Source organism: Bombus vancouverensis, chromosome 8 (assembly GCF_051014615.1).
Source record: "Bombus vancouverensis nearcticus chromosome 8, iyBomVanc1_principal, whole genome shotgun sequence".
NCBI lineage: Eukaryota > Metazoa > Arthropoda > Insecta > Hymenoptera > Apidae > Bombus > Bombus vancouverensis.
The window spans coordinates 12,155,413-12,173,224 of NC_134918.1; the positions used below are offsets into that span (position 1 = coordinate 12,155,413).

The following is a 17,812-nucleotide window of genomic DNA, read 5'->3' on the forward strand; positions in this document are numbered from 1 at the left end:
TTAATTTTAGTCAAATAATTTATTTAAAAACTTTTGCTGCTCTCGTTGCTGTTTCTACCTGTTTTACCATCATACGCAACCCTTTGTTGTTACCTTCTCCACCCACCAGATGGTCAAGCTTCGCGCAATGTGGGATCAGGCATTCTGCACGCTGAACAACAGTGAAACGGCAGGAAAGAAATGGTGGCGTTACTTTAATTTTGTTAGAAACTTCTAGTTTTTTAATATTTAAAATTTTAACCAACTTTCATTTCTCGATACGTTCACGAATAATAATTCTGTGCCACTTTCTCGCTAACCTTCGTTGTCTCGAAAAAGTGCGTGGAAATACACCTCACAGACATTATAACCTAACAATTGTTCAGCGTTTGTGTTTAATCGTGAATCATAAGAATGGCAATGAACGAAGATTTCAGTTTCACTGAATTGTGTAGATTATGTTCGTTGAAGAGCAATCACCAGCTTCAAATCTTCGACAAAGAAGGCGAACAGAGACAATTACTTTTTAAAATACGTTCCTGCATTCCTGCTGTAGTAAGTCATATTTCTTGTTGTATTTGTAAAATTAGTTAAGATTTACTGTCTTTATTGCTAAATTTAACTAATATTTGTCTCTTTGGTAAACATTGTATTACAACGTTATGTTAAAACGAGTGCGTATAGGATATTGGAAATAGAGAACTGTAGAAACCTGCTACAATACGTTTTATCATTGCTCTAATTAGAAGTTTATGTCGTAAAAATATTGAATGAAATAGCAAGCAAAAGTGTTCACAAAATAATACGAACTTTCATTGATTATTTTGAAAAGAAGAATCGCAAACTAATTTTTAAATGGTCTGTCATAATAATTCTGTTTTTTAGTTTACAAATACAGAAATTTTCAACAATTACAACTTAGGCTATGTATCGATTTAATGATTTTACATTTTGACATTTATAATTATTACACGATTTTTGTACATATAATAATCAATATAAGTCACTTTTTAGGTTATTGTGATATTTCTTAATTGTAATACTAATAAGGGCAATTAAGAAGTAAAAGTTGATTATTTACAAAAAAGGGAGATATATAGTAACTCCGAAAACCTTTCAACAATTTAAAATTATTATTTATTTAAAAAATGTTAATTATGACAAGTCAAACATGTTAGGTTGTATATGCTTAAATTAGGTACTCATACGCTTTATAATATTTTGTTAAAGAAATATAAATATACTGTTGTAATTTTATTTCCTGAATTTCACTTCAATTACTATGTTATATATATATTTATTTATATTTATATTTCTTTAACAAAATATTATAATGCGTATGGATATCTACTTCAAACATATATAACCTAACATGTTTATATACATATTGGAGATTATATTTTCTACAAACAAAATATTCAACCAATAATATTATCACAGATAACGAAAGAGGACGCTTTGCCCAAAAATATTTGTCAGAGATGCGTATACAAATTGGATATGTTTTACGAGTTTCGGGTGAGCTGCATGACGACCGATACTGTGTTAAAAAATTACGCGGACAGTTTGAAGCACCTCGCTGCATCGGTAAACCAGGTAAGTCTAAATGTTTAAATTAATTTGTAATTCATTTAATTAACAATTAATAATTTAAGTCATTCGTGAATGAAAAGCTACAAATAAAATTTCTCCCATTGTGTAGTGTGAGAAAAGCATGAACGAACTTTAATTCTAATTTTGTTGAAATAATTTTAATTTTACATAAATCAGATTATTTAATATATGCATAAACGAGTTAAGCTAAATATGGGTGTTAATTGTTTACATACGAAATTTTCATTTTGATTTATAATGTTAGAAGCTAAGTAGATATAAATTTAGAATATAATATTTATTATAGAAATATTATTGCAAACAAATTTAGAAATATGCAGCATAATTATTTAAATTTTTATATAATAATTTAGATATTTTAAAAAATAAATAACAAATATAAGGTTTTTATATTACGTAGAAAATGAATAGGTAATAATCTATGTATGCTTTTATTTGTTTTACTGACATGTATTTATGTGTTTTACTGACAAAGGTTCAACAGGAATCTAAATTTATTTTATATATAAATTTATAGATGCATATAATAGTGCATGACTCAAAATAATAAACAAAAATGTTCTCAAAAATTAATTTCTCCAAAAACAAACATTCACTAATTTCTTGAAAGTTATACATTAAAACACATGTTACTGTTTCTTCAATATCTTTAATACCAAAACAATAATTATACATCCCATTATTATTTTCACATTATTCAACGACCAATGCTTATTATTATCTACGACATTAAATTATATAGTTAAAAATAACAGATTAAATTATATGTATAATATGACCCTTTTTTAATCTATAAAAAGAAAAATGTATATTCTGCTCGCATGAATGGTACGTCTGTATACTTCACTTAAACACAAGAAGTCTAGTTAAAAGTATATTTATAACGTTACCACTAAATATAGCAACAAACGAGCAACTCGTAGGAATACTTGTTTATGGAGCACCAGTTTATTTGCTCTTAATTGATTTCATGAGACACATCAGGCGCGTTTAATATCCTCGCGAGAGCACGTGGTTTACGACTGGGAGCAAGTGCCTTACAAATGGAGGAGACAGCGCGCTTAATAAAGGTAGATTAAAGGTCTGACATAAAGCTCATGGTATCTCGTGGAGGCAACGAGTAAGAGAAAAGAGGGAGAGAGAGCAAGAATTTTTTCCAGGGCAACATTGGAAAATTTATCGTTGTACGAGCCGGACACGAATAGCCAGAAGGAATCAGGCTATCCCCGTACGATGGGGGTCGTACGTATTCTAGGAAGTACCAGAGACTCTTTACAAGCTCGTAAACTCGGGTGGCAATTTCCGACATGACGCGTTAAAGTGACTTTATGCGTCGAATGGGTGGCCGACACGAGTTCCACATTTCGAGCGGCGTAAAAAGCCCTTTACGCGACACGCGCTCGCGTTCTACCACCTCTGCCCAGTGTTGTCTCTCCGTTCCACCTTCTTTCGTGCCGATTTCGCCTCTGTACTATGCTCGATAAGCGTACGAATGTGCGCGCGAGAAGAGACCGCAGCAGATGAAGAGGGTGAGAGAGGGCCATGCGAAACCGTGCAACCGACTAAAAGGAAGGAGAGGGAACGAGGGGCGTCGCTGATCGGTAGCTCGAGGTCCTTGATTCTCTCTCTGTTCCTCCTTCGCACCCCTTGCTTAGCCAACGAAGCATGATCCCAATAATTCCACCCTCACACACGCGACTCCTCGTGCAGAGAACCCAGCTGGAGGGGATAATATACAGATAAGCAGACACGGATGAACAGATAGGGCAAAAGAGAGACAGATCACGCGACCAGTCGGGATAGAGGGTTTGTAAAAGGCACGCATGTGTGTGCCTGTATGTGTATACGTGTGTGCAACCGTCGCGGCGCTATTGATCGACTCTCCATGGCTAGGCTGCGTCGCGCACAGAAAGCGAAAGTCAGTTCTCCTTTTCTTCGACGTCTCGCCTAGTTCCTTCTTTCTCACTCTTTTCCGTTCACGGGTACAACGTCTCCGTTCCCTTCTCTCCTTTACCTTCGTCTTCTTTTCTACCCTTCCCCTGTCCTTCTTTCACCAGCTCCTCTCTGTCTCTATTCCACTACGCGTCTCGTCGCTCCCCAATCCAAGATTGTTCGATCCCCTTCCCTTGCTAGTTGGCCCGTTGGATCTCCTTGTCCCGGGCACAGGTGCAACGAGGAGCAGACCTATACACCTCTGAAAACCTGTTTCGAGGTCTGGAATACCCCGTCGTAAACGGCCGACGAAGTCTCGTTACCCGGTTGATCGTTGATGCGGTCAACCGAGGAGAGCTAGGGAGCAAAGAAAGCAGAGGAAGCGAACGGTACTTATATACTGCTAGGTGGCTGCTCGCGTTTATGTATCGTGTTTAGTTTAGCCTAATCGCACATATGTACCATCCAATGATACGTCACTCCTTCTAGTCTCTCTCTGTCTCCTTATCTGTCTGTTTCTATTTGATTCTGTCCTCTCCTACTCTCTTTCAGTCGCTCGCTTAGTCAATGTCAGTGTCAAGGTCAGCGGGCCGACGCACTGCAGAGCGCCGCCGCCGACGCCGCCGTCGACTGGTGCTACGCTACTCTCTTCCGTCATTGTGTGTATCCGGCAAGCGAGTGACTCGGTAGTCTGTGTATACGACACAAGGTATACACGAAGGTCTCTTCGCGCGCATACTTGCCTCTCTAGGGCGTCCCTGCCTTTCTCTTTCTCTTTCCCTTCTTTCTTCCTCTCGTTCTCGCTCTCCGAATCTCCCCTTCTTTTTCGCTCTGTTTCTTTCTCTCTCTTTATCTCTGTCTCTCTCTCGCGTGTTCTCGTCGTCGCGCCAGCCACGATGCATTCCGCGGGGATCTCCACTCGATATCGTTGCACCGCGCCGTCTCGTCCGCATATCGCTTCTCCCGTGCCTATTCTTCTTTCCCTTCTACCGGTTCAGTATCGCTCGGTGCTTGTTCCCGCACCTAGTCGCGCCAATTTCGCTTGCTCACCGGGACGCGCTTAGTCTCACCGATCGAATAGAACCGTTTATACCAAGTTCGCGCATACTTGGCTCCATAACCCGAGTGTCGCCGTTCCATTTCCCTCCGCCTCTTCCTCCTTGTTTTGTCTTCGTCCGATCGGTGCACCCTGTGTGGTCTTGCTCTCCACAGCACATCGCCACGGTGCATTCCGTGGAGACCTCCACTCGATATCGTTACGCCGCGCTGCATCCGTGTGTCACCGGCTATCTCATCTCTCCCTTTCTCTCCCCCTCCCCTCTTTCTCTCTTACACACACATACACATTCTGTCCCTCTTTCTCTCCGGTTTTTTCTTTAGTCGCCTTCGTTTCCCTCGTTCCCTCTGAATATAGCTCGTTCTTTCTCCAGTCGACTGGTCGTTGCTCTCTTTCCTTCTTCTTACCCTCTCTGTTCTCCTTCCCTTCCTCACTCTCTCGCTAGAGGGTTATCCCCTCTGCTTCGACCAGACGTTTTTTCGTCTCTTTGTCCTTGCATCCTCCCGCGCCGGGAATCGGCGGCTAGCTCCGCGGGACACACTCTGGTTGCCCCGTAAAACGCGAGATTCTTTCGTGGCGTCGCGAAAAGAAGGAACGCGCGTGGTCATAGAGTTTCCGTTGTTCTTCTCAACGTCATTGTCGCGTTAAAAATTCTTCGTTATCGGAGTCTAAGGCTAACGTGTTCTGGTCTCTACCAGCCACCTCCGGTCTGGACGACGAGCCTCGTGGTCGCTCAATTTTTTTCACCCAGTTCGGAAACTCCCAGCAGAACGGGCGGCATGACGACGCGCGATGGACACTGATGTGATGTGCCGTTGAGTTGCTCGCCTTGTGACGGTGTCAGTGATATCTTTCCTCGAGGACATCCGACCCAGTGAGTCGATTGGGACCGTGCGGTTTTCCTCGGCCTCTGCAGGGGAACAAAGTGTGTGTAGGTACGTGAGCCGGGAGATCAGCCCGATAGCGTTTGCTCGTCTTTTGTGGGAACCTTCGTGTCTGCCTTTCTGTAAGCTAACTTCTTTCTCCGTCTCTCTTTTTCTTTCTTTCTTTCCCTTCTTTCGTCTTCCCGGTCGTTCTTCCCTCACTCTCGTTTCCTGTCTCTCTCGTTTCGGTCATCGTTCTTTCCCGGAGGACCTTGACGGAGCAGGCTACGCGAACAGATCTTTTCGGTTCCTTCGAAAGTCCCTGTCTTTTATGTATTCGATGTCGTCTCTGGGGGATACAGGCTTCTGTGATGCTTCTCGGCGATACGACCATTCTCTCCGGCTTGTTCCGATACCTTCGTGTCGCGAACCAGCGTCACGTGGACGAAATTTTGATTTCTCGACAGCTTCTTTTATAGTATATTAGAGTTTTCCCCGGTTTTTATGCAAATTTTTAATCACCAGCAATTTACACTAAATATTCAATATTCTTGTATTCCTACGAGTGGCTTTTAGAGATTATTGCACGATTTTCACTTTTTAATCAGCTTGTTGGATATCTATAACTTTTCCTTAGAATTCCTTTTACAAAACGTTTCAATTTTTGGAGAATTTACTACGTAAATTCTCGTCGAGATCGATTTCAATAATTGCTTCGGATAATTAGTGATTTTTGAACATTATTATGCAACTTGAATTTTCTTATCAGTTCGAAAAATATTTTTGAACTTTGTCTCTAAAATTCTCCTTAAAAAATTTTTACTTTTGAAAAGCTTAATGCTTCGTTATTAGGAGAACTTCATCAATTATCACGACAATTAGTGTTTTTTTAGAGGAAATTGCATGACCAATTTTTCCATCACTTTTTTTACTTAAAAAATATTCCTCCGAAGTTTTCATTTCTGGAAAGCGTTAATTATGTTTCACATCAGTTCACAAGGAATCGAATACGTTCCATTTAGCTGAAGAATTATTTGAAACTCAGTTTCTGGTAAATATCGATTATCGTTAATAGATATTTGGCACCGAGTGCGGCTTCGTGCATGCTCCGCTCAGCTCAGTTCCCGTGATTAATCGTTTTCCCATATCGGTTTCGAAGCTGTTACGCTTTTGTGCTCGAATTGATAGAAATGTCGCAAAATGCTGTTCATTCCTACAGATTTCCTTCAATTTTACAATCAAATAAACGCATTGTGTCGATAATTGTATTTTGCAAATATATTTTACTAATACAATGACCATTGTCCCAAACATTGTGACAAGTATCAGTTATTGAAAATCGTAATACATCTGTCCATTTTTCCCACTTACTTAGTTTCTCCATCGTTTATGATAAATTTAACCACAATCTCCTTTTTTATGATTTTACATAATCTTATATTTTATGATTGTTTTAATACGAATCGAGTTTATTAACCTAATTAATCTCGTATTTTTATACAACCAAGATATCTCTGGAAGCGTGATCCGCATGTTGCTCAACTAAGTTGATAATTCGTGATAGCAACATTTCTGAGAAAGTCCAGTTCGAAATTTGAAATAAATCGATCTCCTTGCATCAGTTCTTTCTAATCGCTTTAAGTTTTTAACAAAAAGCTTTATATATCTTATCTTGTAGCTGATATGATAGTTAAAGGTCCTTTTATCGCGTATCCACCATAACGGGATCTACAAATCGCTATAGAAATATTTAAAAAATAAAAATTTTATTAATTTAAGAAGTTGCTACTGTAGGTTATACTGTTAATTGTTGAAAAAATAGTTAAATTATATAAATATGCTTGTTAAGAGCTACTAATATGCAGAATACCTGATAGTAATTTTTCAAATTACCACAAAAGTAAAAATTGCTAAGGTCAGTTAATCTCTTATCATCTACGAATTAACATCTAATTTGCTCTGTTTCAATGACTAATCAAAGAAAAAATTTGATGAAAACTTAAGAAAGCGCCTGTCCTTCTCAAAAACGAATTATGCTGGTACAAAACATAATGCAACAATAAAACAATAATTAATAGGGCACTGATAAGGACAAGATGTCTAATGGTAGCCAGCAACAACAGCGATCGGCTTATGTGGAAGCGCATGCCGTGGCTCATGCTGCAGTACAGCAACACATGGCACAACAAGCTGCACAAGCGAGGCTTGCTGGCCCTGGTCCACCTGCGACACCTCAGACACCTAATCCAACCTTTACCTTACCCGACGATGGTTTGGGTTATGACGATGGTGTACGCGTACTCCGCTCTATCGGAACATGGTAAGTTTTCCTTTTATGCTAGTGTCAAATCTTACAAGAAGTGAGATTGTTATGCTATTCGTTGGAATGATTTTTTTTTTTATAATAAGAGGCACAGTAATTATTATCTGTCAGAATATAAATGTTAAAATATTGATTGCAAAATTCGAAATAGGTCTCCAGATTACTCAGCAGCAATGCGTCCTGGTGGTGTAATGCCTCCATTTCCTGGTGCAATGGATCAGCAGTTTGGGAGTAGAGCCCCTACAGTAAATCAGCCATTAAGAACTACAAACAATATAACGTCTCGCCCGGGATTTGCGTCAAAGGCCACAAATACAGGTGAACCGGCGACAAAGGCGTTCGCTTGCACCGTTTGTGGCAAAGGTCTTGCTCGTAAGGATAAACTCGTTATTCACATGCGTATTCATACAGGGGAGAAGCCGTATTCCTGCGAAGTTTGCGGTAAGTGTGTCTAAACTGTTGCTTTGCATTGCACGATAATTTATGTACTTGTTTGAGTTTAACTGATGTTACGGCTTTTGCTTCTAGGTAAAGCATTTGCCCGCAGAGATAAACTAGTTATTCATATGAACAAGTTGAGACACAGACCGGGAGTGGCGCCACTTTCTACACCTACAGCTCCGAATTCGGATCAACAGCAGCAACAACAGCAGCAACAGCAACAAGCTCAGCAACAGCAGCAACAAGCACAACAACCGCAGCAGCAGCAACAATCTCGGCAGGATACTATACACAAATTGAAGGAAGAACCAGTTAGTTGGGCGTGTGAATTATGCGGTCGAGCATTAGCCACAAGAGATGAATGGATGCAGCATGCTCGGTAATTTCTGTTTATGTTTACATCTGTAGTAGTAAATATAAATATTTAAAATTTTATTCTAGAACAACATTTTCACTGGAAAGAATATAAGAGAAATAATATTTATTAATAGAAGATACTTTTATTAAATACAATATTCATTAGCGTATAAGAAATTTTGAAAAATTTTTGTACGCAATTATTATAATAGCTTCAATATAGAAATTCATGGAATATATAAGTAATATAATTATATTATTTAGCAATATTTAATTCTCGATATGTTGGGAAAAATGTTATAAATAATTGAAAAGAAAATAGAAAGAACATATTTCTAACTGTTCGTAATGAACGTATTTATCTCAAAATACATACATCATCATTAATTGTTTGATAATTTATTGTTGTGTAATTGAACATCTTCTGTTACAGTTCTCACTTGGAAGCATCGGCTCCGCCACAACATGCAGCACCATATTTCCCGGGATCTACAGCTCCTCCGCAAGCGTACGCATCTGAGAGGCATTTCTGTCTTATGTGCCGTACAGATTTTACAGATAAGGCTGAATTTATGTTCCACGTACGTTCCCATTTCGAACCTCACGCGCAGCAAACGCCATCTCAGCATTCGAGTGGTAAACAAGGAAGCGATCCTGCAACGGCCGAATTGATCGCCCGTGGACTGGTCGATCCTTCGGGATTATGCAGCTAGAATTATCCTTCCTGTCATTATGCGCCATCGATTCGTGTCTTACCATAGTACAAGTTCTCTACTCCATTTTGACCAGAACTTCTGCATAGGATGTCATGCGTATTGTGATTGTAATGAATATGTACTGATTTATAACGAGAGATACACAGTAGTATATTTCTCTATAAATATTAACGGATACACACAGTTTATCGTTTGTTTCACGCTGCAAAGGAAACTAAATACAGCTTTTAAAAATTGTTGTACGAATCCTTTGAATATCGCATAATTCGTTTGTCCGATAGTTGATCACAAGTCAATAAACATAAAGTGCACTGCTTTCAGGAAATAACAGAGAACAATATTTTTTTGCATTGCACATATCACCGAAATTAAAGATTTCGAATTAACATAGGAGTACTACTGTGTATCCCGAATATTATATATAATAAATTGGGACATACATTATATTCGTCAGGTATTTAGGTATTGACGCGATACTGATTTATATGGTAAGAGATTATACTATTGCGCCAATATTTAAGTATGATTACTTAATAGTATACGTTCCTACATAGCTAGCTTTCCGCTATCTTTAGCCATTAGCAATATCTGCCATGTAATGTACAGGTTTGTTCTCAATGCTATTATAGTTCTTTTTACACATTTTACGGTCAACGACCTGTTTCGTATGTTTCACAATTTGAAGATTTTATTGTTTCGAAGTAATTATGTTTTTTAAATTATACGTTTCGGCGCTTTAAAACGGTGCGTATGTGGTGTTGCGTGTAATTGCTTTTGCGGGAATATTATTTGATTAAGAAATTCTTTTTAAATAGAAATTTTTTGTCTAGTTTAAAAATCATTTATTTGACTATCTGTTAAGGTTATATTCTAATTATATGATTATTTTTGTTCTTTTTTAAATGAAATTCATTGATCTTCCAAAGGCGATGTATTATTAGCCACATTATCGATTTATAATACCAAACGTGTAGTTTTTATTGTTGTGTAGCGTAAGTGTTGATACACAAATATTTTACCGGATACGACAAAACATACCCAGATGTTTTATATTCTATAATCTATTCTAGATCAAGCAGATTTCTTTTACTGTTTGCTTAAAAACTTGTTTATTGTTACGATTATCCTTGGTACCTGAAGTATGAATATGTACTTAACCAGGGAAGGGTTTATATTACATATACGACAGATTTTCGCTTTATTACAGTTAATGAGAACATGAAAAAACAAAAGTGTACTTATAAGTACGTGTACTTATAAGCTTGAGTATCTAATGCCTTTTAATCTTTCAACATTCTCTTATTACACTTTACCGATTTCCAATTCAATTTTAATCAATGGAAACCTCGTACGCTTTTTTTTTATTACTCAATGTAAAAATTAGCAGCAATATCGTTTCACAATATTAGTTCATCGAGTGCCCGCGAGAGACATGCATTGTGAACAAACTGTCTCTTCCAATAACTTCATAGGATTCGCTTCTACAGCGCTTTCTTCCTCTCGTCTTTAGAATAAAACATTATATAGTCAGCGAGAACATAATGTTGCTAAAACTGCCGTGCCTCCTGCCTCACGTACGACTCATTTCCGGCTTATTTTCGATCCAAATTACTTCCAGGATAACGGTGCCTAAAATGGTATACTTCAAAAAGAAAGAAAAAGAAAAAAGCTATACCTATACCGTTAGGTATATATTTTGTATAATTCTAACTAGTGCAATATAGTGTTAATCGTATCGACAATAGTTGCGATTGTTACGAAGAAAAGGAAGGACGAAGACGAAAAATGAAGACAAAATGTGAATGAAAAGACAGAAAAGGAGGTTCTGCGAGTAATTTTGATAGAAAACGTTCGCTGACACTCGCGCGATAAATATGCATAAACAATAACCGTTTATAGCGGCTTAATTAGTAACGATGTAAAGGAAATGGAGAAAAATAAGACAAAAATGCCGGCCTTTCTTCTAATGCAGTTAACGAGAAACATCTTTTACATAGTTTGTATGAATTTAGAATAGTTGGAGTTAGGTCGTTGAAAATTTGATACAAAGCTGAACGATTCGTGTAAGCGGATTTCCACTTTTCCCACGTCCGTCTATTGTGTCTGATGTCACAATGAATCAGTGATAGAAAATTGAAGAATTAAAAAGAGGTGATTAAAGGGATTAAATGGAGCGATTAAACGGAGTGTAACAACGACCGACACGAAGGTGCAAATATGAAAACTAATTTACGGTCTTGATTTTTACGAACGAAGAGTACCAGAAATCAGCATGACATAGTTCGAAAAATTACGCCTGCCATTTGCACGCCGTCGATGAAAATGTAAATTTGTAGAGATTGCAATAATATGTCTATCGAGGATCTAACGCGATCCAGCGTTTCTTCTAGAGTTTTTCTTTTTCTTGTTTCGAGGAGAATTGCATGCGGAAATGAAACGTTTATGCGATGTAAAGCGTAATGATTTATAATCGTGGTACTTTGTACGGTCGAGAGTGGAATATTATATTTAATAGACGTATAGTGCCTTTTCTCTGGGATTTATCCGATTTCGTTTTGATCATTTGAAATTGAAACGTGTTAAGGAGGCACATTGGCATATGAATTTCTAAATAAGTATAAGTTTAATATAGATAAGATGAGAGTTGTTCTTCTCGTTCTTTTATGTTTTTTTCTATTTTCTCTTTTATTACTCTTATTTTCTGTTTGTTTCTGTTGTGAGGAGTGAATGATTGATGCCACTGCCTCTAGCAGCTGTTTTTAGATTACTTTTATACTGTTGATGTCACGCGCAGCTAATCAGAGTCAGTATATTACTGCCATAATCATAAAACGAAATGTATAACCAATATACCTTTATAAATAAAAGACAACTGAAAAAGTAAAACATTGCCTTTCACATTACTGAAATATATTCGAATGATTCTGAATTAATATTGGAGAAACGCGTAATGTAATACATGGCATACTAGTTTTCCTATCTTGTTTGTTTTGTATAGCATAAGAATTTTAAAAACATTATTCATATTATAAATATTATTCAACAATATTTTTTGCGTTTCATTAAATTAATCAAGCTTCAGAAATTGATATTTGTTATAAATAAGCTATTTGATAACTAGATTGGGTATATTTATGTATTTATGGGAAATTTAAATCTCCAAAAATTTACAAAACGCGCATGATATACAAACATTTTCGAAGTAAGTCACTTATTATGATATTCAGTGAGTAAGACAAATTTCTTATACAAGTTGTCTCCATAAAAATACCTACGAATTTGAATAAAAATTCAGTATACGAGCAACTAATTTCTCTACGTTGAAACATACTAAAAGCTTAAAAGCTTGTCATAATTCTATCTATCAACTTATGACAGTAGAATGGAAAAAGAAAAAAATGGATGAAGTGACCAAATGTAACACGGATGCAGGGCATTCAAGTGGCTCGACAAGTATGTAACCGGTGCTCGCATGCTGCATCCAGCGTGAACTGCACCCGTTTGGCCATAAATTAACTCCGTGATCGACTTTCTTAAAGGACATCGACGTGACGCGAAACGTTACGGTATGCGTTTCTTTGGGTCCACTACTAAGGATATCGAGTTCCTGCTTCGATACGGCCGGTTTGCCTTGCCGCACCCGTATTGCCAATACTGATAAACGGACGCCCTGTTCAACTACATTTTTATTTTCGTTCCAACTGCACGGGTATTATTCACGAGCCAGCATAATAAGATAATTGTCCCTTTGTCTAAGTTTTCTTTGTCTTTGCCTAACTTTCCTTCCGTTTCGAGCTGGGCGTAGTTGACATGACGTGCCAGTTGCATTCGATGACGGATAGGTGAGAGCAAAAGTATGGCGTTTCAGGAGATGACTATTAAGAGACGAATATTGTACAAATTTCACGAGGTAAATTTGAACGGTTACGGTCTAAATATGTTTTTTGGAATAAGTATTTCTAATTTCTGTTTCTATTTGTATATGTACTTAGGTACGTTTCATTCTAAATGCACACTATTTTATGTGCTTATACTTATTTTGCTTGTGAGATTTCATTTACGTGATACGCTACTATAATATTTCGATTGAATTTTAAATTACTAGTTATTATTTAATAATATTTATCCGACATTTAATTTTCTTAATTGTTCATTTGTTCAACTACTGCCGTCTTTTATTAGAATTTCACACATTATTTCAGTATATCTTATTTATTACAATATTTTAATTATAACGAGCTGGAGATAATACCAGAGACGAAAAATGTAGTAATACAAGAATAATAAAAATAAGACATTATAACGAGGAAATGAGATCATGTACATTTTTATATCAGTTTATTAGATGTAGAAATTAGTTCGATCACTTCTATCCTATCTTAGTCTTCTGTTCCAATTACAGAAATAGATATAATACAATATAGTAGGATATGAAGCATAATTGAAATTATTGTAACCTACTGAAACCTGTTTCAAGAGGCGATGCCTTACACGTTCAACCTATATTTACAATAAGGTATGAATCACACCTAAAAGATCACGTATCCTCCCTCATGGATCGTGGGATCCCTCGTAGATCGTTGCAATAGCATGGGATACGTCAAAGGTTGTTCAATGAAAGTAACGTGACCCCAAAGTGCGCGGGATAGTGCTCGCATTTGTAAAGGGAATTGCTATGCGAAACGCAGGGCGTCGTCCAATCGAAGCGATTAAGAAAATTCGATGCAATGGAGTTTGTAAAATGCTGAATAGTTTACATGACGCCGCTGCTAATTTCACGCGAACTGTCCGATCTGTCGGAAATTCCTATCGACATTTCTTATTTAATGCTTCTCCTTTCTCTCCATTTAAATTCATTCCAACACTTCAGTGAGAAATTTTAATTGGTACTCTTCGCCTTACGCTGCTGAAACGCTACTCAAACTTATCGTCTACATTTTCCCTCTGAAGTATAGAATTTATAATTTCTTCGCTTTTTTAGGAGTTCTTCTAGGAGCCATAATGAAATGACACATCGATACACGAAGCATACTTTCTCCATTTCATGGTACACTTTGCGAATGTTATGAGGAAAATGCTTCCTTGTAATTGGAAATTTTTATTCTGGCTAATAGAATATTTGCGGATATAAATTATCGAACTAAAAGAAACTTTAAGTGAAAGAAGTCGATAGAACTTTCCAACTAATCTAATCTATTCTATCGCGAATATTTGCCTGACACTATACCCATAATTAGCGATAACGTAAGTGAACGAAGGAATCCTCCCTAATTGGCAAAATAAATATTGTATTCGTTTCCTCAAGAATTTATATAGATTGTATGCAGTGTTTCAGAGGAAGTTCAACTTGTTTCACGCTAGGTACCTTGCAGTAAGATCATGGACAAGGCTCTGGCTACCTACAATCTCCTAATTATGAATGCATGCTCTCACATTTAATTTATCGTTTGTTAATTTCCGCCTATGATATTTACGGATAGTAGATTTCTTAGAATTTTTCGAAAATTTTGTGATACGCTTGGTTTAATAGATTTTAGATAGGCTATCATTGAAAAACATTATGTTAACTATTAAACTAAGATATACAAAATAAAACGTGGAAATTCTTGAAAATATAGCTCTCTAAATTCAGAATAAATGATAATATGAGCAAATTAGCAAATATTCTAAGGTTAGTTCTACTCTAATAAATTACAAAAAGTACACAATATATTACACAATACACAGCGAAAATCTATATTATAATACACAGAAATCTCTTGCGTCATATAATTTCTATAATAGGATTCCAGAGACTTATTCACAAATTAATAGAATTATTCTAATTATTCTTTCCATTTTTCCTTTCCTCTTTAAGTATAATTTACACGATATTCAATTTTATCCTAATTTATAAGTACATTCTATTTCTGAACCCAGTAAGTTTTAAATATTAACCATACACCTCGAAGAAAATCGACAAAATGATAGATGCATACAAACTAACACATAATAATCAATTAATCAATTCTCTCTCGAGTTTAAAATAGATCGTTAAGAAAAAAGACGATTTTCTTTAAAATTTTAATATGAACGAATTTCGTCAGATGAAAGTTCTTTATCTTTCTAAATTTACCTTATAAAATGACAACCTGCGCCCCCTCGTACATTATTCCATTCTTCCATATTATTGGCCAAATTTTACGAGTGACAAATTACAAATTAGAAGTTACTCCCATTCCTAGTCACCTTTTTCTTAACTTTTATTAAACGTGTAGGAGTAGCCATCCGGAGTCCTATTGAAGTTCAACTTTCCAGGTGGGTAAAACCTTCGAGGTGGTGGCGTCGTTATAGCGTTGTACTGTGGTAATGGTCTAGCCGGAGGTTGATACTGTGGCGGTGGGTTGTAGGAAGGGATGGATTGAATTTCAGGTGGTGGTTGAGGTCTAGGTTGGTATTGTGGTTGAGATTGATACACTGGTTGAGGTGGAAGGTGAGGTTGAGGTTGAGGTTGGGGCTGAGGCGCTGGTTGTGCTTCATAAACTGGTTGACTCTGACGTTGATACGATTGCAAGGATGGGTTGTATCGCGGTGGTTGATAATCGGGTGGGTTGTATTGCGGTAGAGGTACGTACTCTGGTTGAGGTGGAACTTGCGGGGGTGGAACGGGAATGCCGTCGCCTGTGGCCTGTTCAAATAAAAGAGGAAAAGTGAATCGGAATAATATTTAAATGTTAAATAGTAAATATCAAAGCAACTATTGTAACGTTTACTATTTACTATTTAATGTCATAAACGAATCATTTCGCTAGTAACGAGGGAGTTTTGTTATATGAGTGTGATATTCAAATAGCTATTAATAATGTAGCTTATCGTGAGAAAAGTTATTCAAATTGTGTACTATTGTTAGAAGGTGTTTTGTCTTAATTGTGCTTCAATAAATTATCGTATCTTTGTAAACAAGTGTGTAGGAGTAACTAAATGTTCCTAAATATACGGAGGGTGAACGATGAATTGCAGTAGCGGAATTGCGATGATTTACGAAAAATATAGAAAGGGACAACTTTATTATTAATAACCATCAATCAATTAAAAAATTTCTTATACAATATTTACTTACAAATTTCTATCTCACCGAACGAGATATAAAACTAAGCTATAATAATTTTAGTTTTTCTAACTTCAAAATTTATATAAATTTCCATATTACTGTAATAGCTTAGCTCTTGTCAATATTGATATTTTATTTTTCATATGTAATAAAAGAAACATATGTTAAATGGAAAAAGAACTAGGATTTTCTGCCACATTCTAACGTACCTGAAAGCCATTTTTCCCAGCCGTATATGTCACTGTGCGTCTTTGACCCGTAGGATCGACGTAGGAGTAAGACCCACGACGATTCCCGTAAACGTCGCTTTCCTCTTTGAATTCCACACCATCTTCTTGTGAATAAGCGGCGCCAAAGGTTCCATCTCCAGCTAGATATCTTGCGTCACTCAAAATTGCTGCCTGTTGAGGTGACTGGTATTGTCTATTCGTCGATTGACACGAGACCAATGCAACCGTGTAGAATAGTAACGCCTGGAAATTTAAGTTCATGATTTTAGAAACGACAAAGTAGAGAAGAGCAAGATATGTAATTGTTGTCACAATGAATTATACAGTTCAATTAATTTGTATTCGATATCTTATTTTATTTTTTAAGTTATACTAAACATATTATATTTGCTACATGGTAGCAAGATGTCTAATATCAGTTAGCAATATTTGAAGATAGGAAATAATTATAGAAGCTTAAATAATAGATTTGAAATATTTAATAAAACAAAATGTTCATATGAAAATCATTTAATACAGTGTTCTGTCGAATAAATAAGCATCTCCTAAACAAAATTACTTATTCTTTGTATTTCCTTCGAATTAACGCTCGATGAGATATAAATGAACTGCTACAAAAGGGGGGCGAGTTAAAAAGTAACAACGATGAAACGAGTGACATATTTGTTACGTGGTATTACAAGTATACCACAGATGCAACGAAAAAGTAGTCGATTTTGTTGGATTTTGACAATGCGTGGTGAAAAGTTTCGAAGTAACATTGAAAACGAGTACTTACGAATATCGCATACATAATGGAGAAATAACGACAACGGGGCGACGAGAAGTACAACAGTGCTCGAAGGACCGTCGAGAGGGGCGTTTTATACGGCAGATTGGATCACGTTGACCTGAAGAGTCCTTGATGGCCGCCCGCGCGCCTCAGCTACAGAATAATGCAGATTGCACTCTGATCTTCTACCACGCCTTTCCACCGCCACTCGGCTTTCCTCTTTCTAACACGCTCTGACATTTCTTGAATCAGCATTTTCACTGTTACACTATAATATTCGATGTACAATAAATAATTATGGTTATAGATCGTAGATTTGAGTGAGAATTGAATTGAGAATCTTGTTGCAGAAAAGTCGGATGTCCATTAAAATTATAATTATTTTAATGTAACTTTATTGTAATGTAAATTAGTTTAATGTAACTTTAAGTGCAACAA

The 17,812-nt window shown here is 36.6% G+C and overlaps 2 protein-coding genes across 6 annotated transcripts; one reads left to right on the forward strand and one right to left on the reverse strand.

Annotated features, from left to right (window-relative positions):
* The first annotated feature begins 131 nt into the window (after nt 1-131).
* On the forward strand, nt 132-12,168 carry LOC117155871 (uncharacterized). The gene is made up of 6 exons (XM_033332344.2): nt 132-534; nt 1,420-1,575; nt 7,524-7,765; nt 7,920-8,209; nt 8,297-8,588; nt 9,000-12,168. The coding sequence occupies exons 1-6, from the start codon at nt 394-396 to the stop codon at nt 9,277-9,279; spliced, it is 1,401 nt and encodes a 466-aa protein (XP_033188235.1). The 5' UTR covers nt 132-393; the 3' UTR covers nt 9,280-12,168.
* CPR19 (cuticular protein 19) lies at nt 8,950-17,489 on the reverse strand. 5 transcript variants are annotated; one of them, XM_076620510.1, is made up of 4 exons: nt 17,381-17,489; nt 16,582-16,845; nt 15,511-15,949; nt 8,950-9,275 (listed from the first exon to the last, which is right to left on the reverse strand). In XM_076620510.1, the coding sequence occupies exons 1-3, from the start codon at nt 17,393-17,395 to the stop codon at nt 15,518-15,520; spliced, it is 711 nt and encodes a 236-aa protein (XP_076476625.1). In that variant the 5' UTR covers nt 17,396-17,489; the 3' UTR covers nt 8,950-9,275; nt 15,511-15,517. The 5 variants fall into 5 exon arrangements, with proteins under 5 accessions (XP_076476625.1, XP_076476623.1, XP_076476624.1 ...); XM_076620508.1 differs by lacking the exon at nt 8,950-9,275 and adding an exon at nt 10,236-10,911; XM_076620509.1 differs by lacking the exon at nt 8,950-9,275 and adding an exon at nt 10,236-10,924.
* Nucleotides 17,490-17,812: the final 323 nt, after the last annotated feature.